This window comes from Urocitellus parryii, chromosome 4, assembly GCF_045843805.1.
Source record: "Urocitellus parryii isolate mUroPar1 chromosome 4, mUroPar1.hap1, whole genome shotgun sequence".
Lineage (NCBI taxonomy): Eukaryota > Metazoa > Chordata > Mammalia > Rodentia > Sciuridae > Urocitellus > Urocitellus parryii.
The window spans coordinates 53,407,338-53,421,245 of NC_135534.1; the positions used below are offsets into that span (position 1 = coordinate 53,407,338).

Sequence of the window (13,908 nt, forward strand, 5' to 3'; positions counted from 1 at the left end):
TACTTGGTATGTTTGTAACTACAATGTTATTATGTAGCCAAAGCACAGGGGACTTCAGGAAATGTACTTATGGACAGATTCCCCCAACAGATAACTGCAGTCTTCTGGAATGCAATTGCTTTGTCAATAGTTAAAGTCTTATTGTTTTAAAATTTTTCCATCTTTCAACCTAATTAGCTTAGAATGTCTCTAACGTGATTTGCAAAGAATTTCATATTTACATTTTGCAATCAGTGTTTGACTGGTGCACAGGTTTTAGACATGCACTACAATGTGTAAACATTTTGTAAGATAATAAATAGCTCTTTCTAGTCTAAATGTTTTATGATTGCTTAGTCCCTGCTAATTGGTCATGGATTGAAATCTCCCATTGTTTAATTTTTTTAATTTGTGGGAAATTTTTATAAATGAGTATGTGGGACTTCATATCACAGCTGTTGTCATTTAAAGTTTGGACAGCATCATTACAAATGAAGCCCTGCTGTGAAATCAAAGTCAAAAGGCATCTTGGCATCCCAACCATTTCCTTGGGAGAAGATTACAGTTCAAGTCTGTTGAACTTTATTGCCTTGGGCCTCATGACAGTCTTCAGAAACATGCAAGGCATTTCTGTTAAGGAAATTCAGATGTGCTAGGACACAGATGACATTCTTGTGCATAGCAGTGTCCTAAGGGGGTGAGGAATGAATATCCACAGTTTTTGCTGTGTTCTGGGATTGTTTTCTAAAATCTATGGAAATGTTGTAGACCATCAGTGTAGGAAAAGGTATGGTTTTTTCTGCATGCCCTGACAGTATTTTAAAATAAAAAACTGTAAACATGACTCTGAGATAATGACTATCTTCACATCATCTCCCCTGACCCCATGGTGCTGGGGATTGAACCCAGGTCCTTGGCCTGCTAGCCAAAAATTCATATTTCAGATGATGTTATCATTCTCCTTGAAGGAGGTTCTTTTATTAATTGATATGTCTTTTCTCCTCCAGTCCTGTCTGTAACACATGTGCCAGAGAGACATTACTCAGGTATCTGAAGCTAGTATTTTTCAATTTAAAACTAAAGACAACTTGATCCAACTTAAAATCTATACACCCATTAATCAGATTTCAACAACAGTTTCCACAGAGACATCAATAAGGTCATGGTTGTCCCTCAAATTGTGAGTCCCATTCAGCCATGAATCTGTCTCAGTCATTTAAAATGTGTTCTTAGTTTTCATCTGTTTTCCCTCTTGGGATACTTTCCTGAGTTCTTTAACTACAACATGCCTGGCACATAGTAGGTACTCATTAAATATTGGTAAATAAATGAAAATTGTTATTCAAAGGTTGATCCTTCTATTTACTCTCAACACTCATTCTGGAATACTAAGACCCAACAATATCATTAGTTTCTACTAATCTTTTGACTTTGAGACATTCTAAAAAGGCATGACTTATTCAACAGCTTGCCATAAATATTGATACTGCTTCTTATTTGCTACAGCAAAAATGCTGTCAAGCCAGGCATGGTGACATGTATCTATAGTTCCAGCTACTTGGGAGACTGAGACAGGAGGATCACTTGAGCCCAACAGTTTCAGGCCAGCCTGAGAAACCTAAGGAGATCCATATCATTTAAAAAAAAAAAAAAAGTCGTCAAATCACTTAAGAGTTTAAAAAGGAGACAGACAAGTAAGTAGATAATTACATTATTGTGTGAGATCCTAAGTTGTACCTTGCCTTAGTGATAATAACATTTATTGAGTTCACTGTACCAGGCATAATTTTAAGTACTTTACATGCATTTTTATTTCTAACCTAATTACACTGTAGTCTGATCACTGTAACTATGATATTAATCTTTTGAAGTTTACTGATACTTATTTATGGCACAATATGAAGTCAGTTTTTCTAAATTCATCCAGTTGGTAGCATTGGCATGCAGAATACAGTAGATCAAAGAGGATTTTGTATACATTGTGTGTGTGTGTGTGTGTGTGTGTGTGTCCATTAGCTCCAACTTTTGAAATAGTTCTTTACATTTTTTGTAAGATTCCAAAGTTTTCTACCTGTTTGACTTGTCAGCTACTAAAACTGATATATTAAAATTTTTCTGCACAATTACAAATATATTTTTCTTTCAGTTTTGCTTTATATATTTTGAGGCTAATTTATTAAGTTTATACACATTTAAAATGGTTACATCTTTCTAGTAAATTGAGCTATTTACCATTATGTAATGCTTCTTTTATCTCTAGGAGTGCTTTCTGCTTTTTTTTTCACTGACAGCCTTTGTGTTTTAAAAAGAACACTGGATCCATTTGCGCTATTATTTTATTTTTATTTATTCTTTTCTAATTATTTCCATGGGTTTCTTTTTCTCTTATTTCTTATTTGCCTTTGGATTGTGTGTGCTTGTGATTGTCATTGTTTTTCTAGAAAGCATTTAATTTTTTTTACCTCAATTAAAATGGAAGTTATAAACCTATTTCTATTTTGTTGGTGGTGATATAATCTTTTTCTTTTTTTCTTTTTTATTACTGGGGATGGAACCCAAGGTCATTTTACCACTGAGCTACATCCCCAGCCCTTTTTATTTTTCATTTTAAAACAAGCACTCACTAAGTTGCTTAGGGCCTTACTAAGTTGCTGAGGATAGCTTTGAACCTGCGATCCTTCTGCTTCAGCCTTCTGAGTTACAGGAATGATAGGCATGAGTCACCAAGCTCAGCAGATAATGCAGAATTTTTTTAAAGATTATTTAATTTATTAAAATCCAACTTCAGTCTATTTCCTTACCAAATACTGAAAAATCATGGTCTGTGCTACCATAATTGTATGTATTATTTATATCTTAATTTTAACACCCCCCCAAAAGATGTTGTTGGCATTGATTAATAGAATGAAAGTGTGTTTTAGCCAGATGTGGTAGTGCATGCCTCTAATACCAGCACTCAAGAGGCTGACGAAGGAGAATCACTTGAGCCCATGTGTTTGAGACTAGCCTCGGCAACATTGTGAGACCACATTAAAAAAAAATAATAATAAGCTTCTTTCCTCTCATGTTATATTTGCTGATATTGTCAAGGATCCTGCTATTCAATACAAATTCTACGTATTTGCTTTTTATGAAAATGAGATGTTTCCAAGACATAACCATGATTTAGAAATGAACACAATATTGACTTCCAGGTAATATCCCAGAGACCTTATTCTGAACTTTCTTTTTCATCTCTCTTTTCCATGGGGGCTGGGGTTATGGCTCAGAGGTAGAACACTCACATGTGCGAGGCCCTGGGTTCGATCCTCAAGACCACATAAATATAAATAAATAAAATGAAGATATTGTGTTCAACTACAACTAAAAAATAAATATTAAAAAAAAGCTCGTATCCTCTACTGCGTTTTTCCCCTTGGCATATTTGGGATCCCCTCTAATTCTCAAAGCATCAAAGGATTGCAAAGGATTGGATAAAATCTTAGCATTCATTCAGTTCTGCCCACTTTTCAAGTGGCTGATTAACCATTTTTTCTTTTTTAATCTACTCAACTGTACCCTAATCATGTCAGAAGCCACCAATGGCCTCTTACATTTATCTTGACTTTTTCTCAAACTTTAACAAATTTCCTACGAAGCATTCAAAACTACTGGTCTTTCTTCTCCTGACATCTATGATACTGCTGTCTCCTAATTCTCTTTCCCCATCTTGATTTTCCATTACTTCATCTTTGTAAATATGTATGTTTCCAAAGTTTCTATTTTTAGCTCCCTTTTCTCTTTACTCTTTTGCATATATACCTTAATCCATTCACTTACTCATTTATACAATGAACATTACTCAATATGATGAATTAATTGGAAGTATTCTATCTAGTATAGTATAGGAAATTTGAGCCTCTCTTTTAGTTATTTTTTTTAATTGGTCAGAGAATATGAGCCAAATGAGAATGATTTTTTTATTACAGATTTCTCTTATTTTAGTACTCATTGGAGTTGAATATTCAATGCATTCTAAAACTTTTTCAGACTAACAATGCATGAAATTCAATTGAGAACTCTTTTAGCAGATCTTAGTACCAAATGTACTCATGCCAGGCAAGACTTGCTTTAAGGTAGATGGACACTTTTAGGCCATGACTTATGAAAGAAAGCTTCCTTTTGTCCTCAGGCATGTACTACGCCCTCCCTGTTCTCATTGCTGGCCCTGCCAAGCCCCATTAGTATTTTGAAATAGGCCAAAACTGTCTGTGATATGTTTCCACTTTGCCTTTTGACTCTTTCTTCTGCATTCTAGAGCCCTTGTCCCTGATAGTATCAGTGCACTTATGCAGCTCTAAGCCTCCTACTGTTCTCCAGTTCAGGTGTCTTCTCTCCCACCTTCCCTCCTTAACACTCCAAACTTACTGTTGGAAGCCAAAAAAAAAACTCATATCCTGTGGGGGGGGCGGGGCTGGGATTGTGGCTCACTGGTAGAGCACTCACATGAGTGAGGCCCTGGGTTCGATCCTCAAGACCACATAAATATAGATAAATAAAATAAAGATATTGTGTTCAACTACAACTAAAAAATAAATATTAAAAAAAAAAAGCTCGTATCCTCTACTGCAAGAATAGGATGAAAACAATCAAGAACAAAAGGCAATGTCTAGAGGAAAAAGCATTACACTGATAAGTGGATAAATCTAGATTCTAGCTGTGGCTCTGTGGCTGACTTCTAAGCTTCATTTCTGTCATTTGGAAAGTGGAGAAATTGCACTGGAATAATTGATATCTAAGGTACCAGCTCTTTGAAGTTTAAAGGTAGTTCATACAAATATGAATAACTGATGAATGAGGGATTTGCATTCTGATGAAAATAGCTACATTGTTTAAGGTTGGAGCTTTAATCGTTATATCTAACCCTCTTGGTAGGTGTTAGTTCAGCTTTTGCTACCCTTAGGTACTGTTCCAAGTCCTGCCTCTTTACGGCTCACTTTGTGTTTCACTGCCAATCAGGAAGGACTGATTAGTATCACTATACAAATATTCACCTGGTATAATGGCCCTGAGGTTCATCCGTGTCATAGCATGTGTCAAATTTTTAAGGCTGAGTAATATTCCATACTATGTGCAAATGTTATGTGCACACACCACATATATGGAGTGTCCACTCCCTCACCTGTTTGCATTCAGTTCTTATTTTTAGTTCTTTTGGGTATATACCCATAAGTAGATATGCTAGAGCATATAGTTATTGCATTTGTCTATATATATTCTGTTTTCTCATTCTGTAGTTTTGTTGTTTATTTGTTTTGAGGACCTGCTGTACTTTCTTCCACAGCAGCTGCACTATTTTACATTCCCACTGAGATTTTTCTGTCTATACCATTCCCCAAAATTTTACCCAATGGGTTTTAGATTCAGTGATATTTCTTGCCTGCTCAATAATAACAAGATACCCTTTTTATATAACACTAAGAAGAAGAAATACTTTCAGTCTGTTATAAAATGCATTCCAATCTCAGAGATGATAAAATCTGAGATGAAAAATCTTAGACTCAATGAAATGCAGTAGGTAAATCTGCTATTTAAAAAACCCTCTAAATTTTTTGTGTATAAATTATACAAACTTTAACTGTCATTATAATAAATGAAGGTAGCTGTTCACCAATAGTATATAAAATGATGTCCTCCTCAAATGTATTTCTACTACATTTTTCTAAAAGAATATACTTCAGGGAGAGTTTTCTACCCCTCCTCCAACTTAGCTACCATGCCTTAGTGACAATTTGGAATAAAAGTAAAAACCTCACAGAACTTTAAATAGTATATCCCTCTATTTTGGTTTCCATATATTTGTGATTTCTGGTGAATATCCCATAATTTTCATTTGTCTTTGTTTCTTTTTAAGGATTGTTCAAGTTTAGAAGAATATAACATTGCAGCAGCATTACTCCCTTTGACCAGTGCTTTCTATAGGGTAAGTCTCATTGGTCTATATATAAACTTGTTATGATTTGTATGAGTGTATCCAGTTTGATTCCTCACAGAACTAAATAAATCCTGTCCTCTTAGTATACCTAAGACATAACCATGGTTATATTTATTATAACATTTATTGCATGCTATGTATAGGAAAAGTTACATGGAACACTAAATCATCTCCTAATGCAACATCTGCACCCATTTTACCCTGTTTTCTTTTTCCTTATAACACCTGAAATTGTATTATATATTTATTTGTTTACAAGTTTTTCCCTTGACCACAGAAAGTAAATTCCATGAGACTAGGATATTGTCTCTTGTCTTTGCCACTATATCCTAATGCTACACAGTAAATAATTATTAAATGAATGAATGAATGAATGACATAATTAGAGTTTAATGTAGTTGGCAATTTCTGTCAACCTTCTGAGAATTTTCTGGACTGTCCAAAGTGATTTTTAAAATTCTGTCATTATAACTTTAACACAAATATATTAGCTCTTACAGCAAACAAACCCAGCAAGTTCTCTTTATTGTCACATCCTATAAAGAACTAAATAACCACATTCTGAACCATGCATTTAATACATCCTTCTGAAATGTGTAATAGGAAATATTAAATCTGTGGCAACAGAGTGACTCACTGTTGATCCATATGCAGAGTCAGCTTTATAAGGCAGTAAGTTAACAAGTTTGGCCAAATGCCATGCTGTTTTCCAGTATTATCAAACTTAATAATACTGTGCTATGTTCTAGAGGTGGGTTTACAGATATGATTGTTTTTGTCTTAGTTTTTTGGTTTGGTTTTCAGGTAAATCAGTCAAGGCTCAATGGACAGCCAGAAACGTAACAGTAATTCAAGCAGATAGCTTTTAATATAAGGAGCTATTAAGTAGTAATGATTAATTACTAAAAGATAAAGAGAATCTAAAGAATATAGGAATCGAATTTGGGGATCAGCTACTATCTCTAGAGCTCTAGAAGAGTACCTAAGAGAGAAATAAACTTGGAAAGGGCCTCCTCACCTCTGAGCTGATTCACAGATCTTTTTGGAAAGTTATTACTGTGGCCAATGATGGCTTAGACATTCACTGAGGTACCACAGAGCAAGACTGGCAAGCAGAAAACTGCCTGCCACAAGACATACTGGGAAACCACCTACTAGGGTACTAGTGAAATTAAATAGAATGCCACCAGTTGGGATAGTATTAAAACTTCTTCAGTAGCAAACACCTGTAGGTGTCCCACATACCACTAATAGGTGATGCCACAGGAATAAAAAGGAAAAAGCACACCAGAACCAGGAAGAGAAGTCAGTTTCTACTGCAGTGTCCCTGTGCGCTTTTTACTGACAAAGCTTAATATCATGCCCAGTGACAAAGGAAATGTTTATAAGGCCCAGTTCTAAGATCAGAAGGAATAGAAAAGAGGATGGCTTTGGAACAAAGAGTGCATTGATAATTGGTTCAGAAGAATTAGGGAAGACAGATCACACTGATTTTTAAATATTTTCTAAATATATATCTTACAGAAAATTATTTCTTGTGCAATGTGGATTTTTTTATATTTATTTTTTCGCTGTAGTTGGACACAATATCTTTATTTATTTATTTATTTATTTATTTATTTATTTATTTTTATGTGGTGCTGAGGATCAAACCAGGGCCTTGCATGTGCTAGGCAAGCGCTCTAATGCTGAGTCATAATCCCAGCCCCATAGTGGATTTTTTAATTCAGGAAGTAGATATAAATTGCATTAATCTGGCCACAAATTGCAGATGAGCCATCCTCATAACTGTCTAGCCAGTATAAACTCTTGGAACTTGCACAGCATTACTTCAGAGAATGGTCTCAGTTGTTTCTTACTTTTAAAATATTTTAGTAACATACTCATTTTTTTTTCAATGCAACAAAAGTTATTGAGCGTCTGGACATATAAAGTTACTATGCTGGGCAATATCATGGACAGCAACATAAATAAAACATCAACATGGCCTTAGGAACTTGAATTGTACTCTTTTTAAATTTTTTATTTGTTTTAATTAGTGATACATGACAGTAGAATGCATTTATGCAATTAGATATATCATACATAGATGGGATATAACTTTATTTATTTTTTTTTTTAAAGAGAGAGTGAGAGAGGAGAGAGAGAGAGAGAATTTTTAATATTTATTTTTTAGTTCTCGGCGGACACAACATCTTTGTTGGTATGTGGTGCTGAGGATCGAACCTGGGCCACACGCATGCCAATCGAGCGCGCTACCGCTTGAGCCACATCCCCAGCCCCATAACTTTATTTTTTTGAGTGTACATCTTGCAGAATCATATTGGTCATGTAGTCATGTATATACATACAGTAATAATGTTTGTTTCATTCTACTATCTTTATCCCCACATCCCCTCTCCTTCCCTCCCATCACTTCCCTCTACCTAATCTAAGGTAATGCTATTCTTCCCTTATGCCCCCGGCCTTATTTTGAATTAGCATCTTCATGTAACTCCAACCATTTACTGGCAAATGCCATAATTTCACTCTTTTTTAAAGCTGAGTAATATTCCATTGAGTATATATACCACATTTTCTTTATCCATTCATCTATTGAGGGACACCTAGGTTGGTTCCATAGTCTAGCTATTGTGATTTGAGCTGCTTTAAATAATGATGTGGCTGTATCACTGTATATGCTGATTTTAAGTCCTTTGGGTATAAATCAAGGAGTGGGATAGCTGGGTCAAATGGTGGTTCCATTACCAGTTTTCTGAGGAATCTCGCCGACATTTATTGTTGCCTGTATTCTTGATGATTGCCATTCTGATAGGAATGAGATGAAATCTTAAGAGTAGTTTTGATTTGCATTTCTCTAATTGCTAGAGATGTTGAACACTTACTCATATATTTGTTGATCACTTGTACTTGTTATTTGTGAAGTGTCTGTTTAGTTCCTTAGCCCTTTTATTGATTGGGTTATTTGTGGGGGGGGTTTTGGTGTTAGGTTTTTTTAAGTTCTTTATATATCCTAGAGATAAATGCTTTATCAGAGGTACATGTAGTAAAGATTTTCTCCCAATCTGTAGGCTCTCTCCTCACATTATTAATTGTTTCCTTTGCTGAAAAGAAGCTTTTTAATTTGAATCCATTCCATTTATTGATTCTTGATTTTACTTCTTGAGTTTTAAGAGTCTTATTAAAGAAGTTGGATCCTAGGCTGATGTGGTAAAGATTTGAGCCTATTTTTTCTCCTATTAGATGCAGGATCTCTGTTCTAGTGACTAAGTCTTTGATCTACTTTGAGTTGGTTTTTGTGTGGTTGAGAGATAGAGGTTTGCTACATATGGATTTCCAGTTGTGCCAGCACCATTTGTTGAATAGGCTATCTTTTTTCCAGTGAATGTTTTTGGCACCCTTGTCTATTATGAGATAACTGTATTTATGTGGTTTGTCTCATGTGTTCTCTATTCTGTATAATTGGTCTACAAGTCTATTTTGATACCAATATCATGCTGTTTTTGTTATTATAGCTCTGTAGTATAGTTTAAGGTCTGGTATTGTGATGCCTATTGCTTCACTTTCCTTGCTAATGATTGCTTTAGCTATTCTGGATCTCTTATTTTTTCAAATAAATTTCATGATTGCTTTTTCTATTTCTATGAAGAATGTCATTGGGATTTTAATAGGAATTGCATTAAATCTGTATAATGCTTTTGATAGTATGGCCATTTTGACAGTATTAATTCTGCCTATCCAAGAGCATGGGAGATGGTTTCATCTTCTGAGGTTTTCTTCAATTACTTTCTTTAGTGTTCTGTAGTTTTAATTATAGAGGTCTTTCACCTCTTTTGTTTGATTGATTCCCAGGTATTTTATTTATTTATTTATTTGCACCTATTGTGAATGGAGTAGTTTTCCTAATTTCTCTTTCAGTGAATTCATCACTGATATATAGGAGTGTGTTTGATTTATGGGTATTGATTTTGTATCCTGCTATAAGTTGAAGAAGGAAATATCACAACAGACATGTCTGAAATACAGAAGATAATTAGAAACTATTTTGAAAATTTATACTTTAAAAAACAGAAAATATCAAAGACATCAACAAATTTCTAGAGAAATATGACCTACCCAAACTGAATGAGGAGGTCACCCATGATTTGAACAAATCAATTTCAAGTAATGAAATAGAAAATGCCATCAAAAGCCTACCAACCAAGAAAAGCCCAGGACCAGATGGATTCTCAGCTGAGTTCTACAAGACTTTCAAAAAAGAATTAACACCAATACTCCTCAAAGTATTCCATGAAATAGAAAAGGAGGAAACCCTTCCAAACTCATTCTATGAGGCTAATATCACTTTTAGACTAAAACCAGACAAAGACACATCAAAGAAAGAAAACTTCAGACCAATATCCCTGATGAACATAGATGCAAAAATTCTTAATAAAATTCTGGCATATCGCATACAAAAACATATTAAAAACATAGTGCACCACGATCAAGTGGGATTCATCCCAGGGCTGCAGGGGGTTGGTTCAACATACAGAAATCAATAAATGTAATTCATCATATTAATAGTCTTAAAAACAAGAATCATATGATCATCTCAATAGATGAAGAAAAAGCATTTGACAAAATACAGCACACCTTCATGTTCAAAACACTAGAAAAACTAGGAACATACCTCAACATTGTAACAGCTATATATGTTAAACCCAGGGCCAGCATCATTCTAAATGGAGAAAAATTGAAAGCAATCCCACTAAAAACTGGAACAAGATGGGGATGCCCTCTTTCACCACTTCTATTCAACATCATCCTTAAAACTCTAATCAGGGCAATTAGACAAAACGAAGAAACTAAAGGGATACAAATAGGTTAAGAAGAACTCAAACTATCACTATTTGCTTATGATATAATTCTATATCTAGAAGATCCAAAAAATTCTACCAGAAAACTTGATACTCTTTTTTAATTACAGCAAATTATTTTTTTAAAAAAATCAAACTAGGGGCTGGGGATGTGGCTCAAGCGGTAGCGCACTCGCCTGCCATGCGTGCGACCCGGGTTCGATCCTCAGCACCACATACCAACAAAGATGTTGTGTCCGCCGAGAACCAAAAAAAATAAAATAAATATTAAAAAAATTCTCTCTCTCTCTCTCTCTCTCTCTCTCTCTCTCTCTCTCTCTCTCTCTTTCTCTCCTCTCTCACTCTCTCTTAAAAAAAAAAATCAAACTAGTTGAGAGGAAATGCTTTCAGTTTTTCTCCATTCAGTATATGGCTTTGAGTTTGTCATCTATAGCCTTTATGGTATTGAGGTAAGTTTCTTCTATCTGTAGTTTCTCCAGTGTTTTTAACATGACTGGGTGCTGAATTTTGTCAAAGGATTTTTCTGCATCTGTTGAGATGATCATGTGATTTTTGTCCTTTATTTTTGTCCTTGTGATAAATTACATCTATTGATTTACATATATGGAACCAACCTTGTATCCCTAGAATGAATCCAACTTGGTTATGGTGTACATTCCTCTTAATGTGTTTTTAAATGCTGTTTGCTACTATTTTATTAAGAATTTTTTTTAGCTATGCTCAACAAGGACATTGGTCTGTAGTTTTCTTTCCTTGGCATGTCTTTATCTGGTTTTGTTATCAGAATTATACTGATATTGAATGAATTTGACTGTTCCTTACCTTTCTGATTCATGGGATAATTTGAGGAGAGTTGGTGTTAGTTATTTAAAGTTCTGGTAGAACTCAGCCAAGAATCCATCTGGTCCTGGGCTTTTATTTGTGGGAAGGCATTTTATTACTGCTTCATATTATTTTATTATTGCTTGATATTGGTATGTTTGGGTTTTCTATATTCTCATGATTCAATTTGGGTAGGTCATATGTATTTAGGAATTTATCAATATCTTCTAGATTTTCCAGTTTATTGGCTTGTAAGTTTTCAAAATAGCCACAGTGCCACAAACCAGATGGACATTTTCTTAAATATACATGGTTAGGAAATTCAGGTAGTATAGAAAAATACAAAATGCAAAGCAAAAGTTCCCTTTCCTAGCACTAACCCATCTCCTCTAAATAGTTTCCTTTGGGGAATGGAAGGAGTTATAAGTTATTGCATATCCAGATAAAAACTGTTCTTTTTTTTTTAAGGAAAGGATTAAACCATTGACACTATTTTTTCACCTTGTTTTTTTTAATGTGTGTGTGTGGGGTGGTTACTGAGTCCTCTATTCTGTACCATTGGTCCACCCGCCTGTTTTGGTACCAGTACCATGCTGTTTTTGTTACTATTGCTCTGTAGTATAGTTTGAAGTCTGGTATCGCTATACCGCCTGATTCACACTTCCTGCTTAGTATTGTTTTTGCTATTCTGGGTCTTTTATTATTCCATATGAATTTCATGATTCTTTTATCGATTTCTACAAGATATGCTGTTGGGATTTTGATTGGCATTGCATTGAACTTATATAGGACTTTTGGTAATATCGCCATTTTGATGATGTTAGTTCTGCCTATCCATGAGCAGGGTTCCCTAAAGCCCTAACAAGAGCATGCTACAGGGACACTGCAACATCGATGTTCATAGCAGCTCAATTCACGATAGCAAGACTGTGGAACCAGCCTAGATGCCCTTCAATAGATGAATGGATAAAAAAAAATGTGGCATTTATATACTATGGAGTATTACTCTGCATTAAAAAATGACAAAATCATAGAATTTGGAGGGAAATGATTGGCACTGGAGCAGATTATGCTAAGTGAAGCTAGTCAATCTTTAAAAAACAAATACCAAATGACTCCTTTGATATAAGGGGAGTAAACAAGGACAGGGTAGGGACGAAGAGCTTGAGAAGAAGATTTACATTAAACAGGGATGAGAGGTGGGAGGGAAAGGGAGTGAGAAGGGAAATCGCATGGTAATGGAAGGCGATCCTCAGGGTTATACAAAAATGACATATAAGAGGAAAGGAGGGGTAAGACAAGATAATACAAATGGAAGAAATGATTTACAGTAGAAGGGGTAGAGAGAGAAAAGGGGAAGGGAGGGGAGGGGAGGGGAGGGGAGGGGGGATAGTAGAGAATAGGACAGACAGCAGAATACATCAGACAAGAGAAAGGCAATATGTCAATCAATGGAAGGGTAACTGATGTGATACAGCAATCTGTATACGGGGTAAAATTGGGAGTTCATAACCCACTTGAATCAAACTGTGAAATATGATGTATTAAGAACTATGTAATGTTTTGAATGACCAACAATAAAAAAAAATAAATAAAAAAAAAAAAAATAATGTGTGTGTGTGTATATATATTTTAGTTGTAGTAGGACACAATACCTTTATTTACTTTTTTACGTGATGCTGAAGATCAAACCCAGCGCCTCGCATGTGTTAGGCTAGTGCTGTACCACTGAGTCACAACCGCAGCCCCTCACCTTGTTTTTTTATTCAGTTAGGAGTACATACTTGAGATACTTCCACAATAATACATAGACTTGTTTTTATTGTTTTGTGTTTTGCAGTGCTAGAGATCGAACCCAGGTCTTGTACATGCTAGACAAGCACTCTACTACTGAATTACATTCCCATCCCTACTCAATTGTTTTTAATGATTGTATATATTTTTTTCTTTTTGCAGTTCTGGTGTATACATACTTACTATTCTTGTAAAAGTAGTGTATTTCATTGGCCCAAACAAAAAGTGATACTTATCTTTTAGAGCTCTGCTTAGTATAAAAGTATCCAAGAGTTTCCATTTGTAACATTATCTATCTTAGCTCCTTAGGAATTGGTAGTACAATAACCATGCACAGATTTAGGGTTTTTTTTCCCCCCCTAGATTGAAAATGAACAGTTCCTTTTCACTTTTCTTCAGTTTTAGTAAGTTATGTGTAATTCATGATAACTTAACTCTTATGAAGGCTTCTTTGGCAGTAGTACCTTATTAATAGCTTTA

General features: G+C 34.9%; 1 protein-coding gene across 3 annotated transcripts in view; it reads left to right on the forward strand.

The window, feature by feature from the left end:
* The window catches only part of Sbf2 (SET binding factor 2), a 426,980-nt gene that overhangs the window by 286,110 nt on the left and 126,962 nt on the right, over positions 1 to 13,908 (forward strand). For all 3 annotated transcript variants that reach the window (XM_077798180.1, XM_077798181.1, XM_077798182.1), the window contains exon 17: positions 5,873 to 5,941. In XM_077798180.1, coding sequence (XP_077654306.1) covers positions 5,873 to 5,941 — 69 coding nt within the window. The remainder of the gene's footprint in view (positions 1 to 5,872; positions 5,942 to 13,908) is intronic.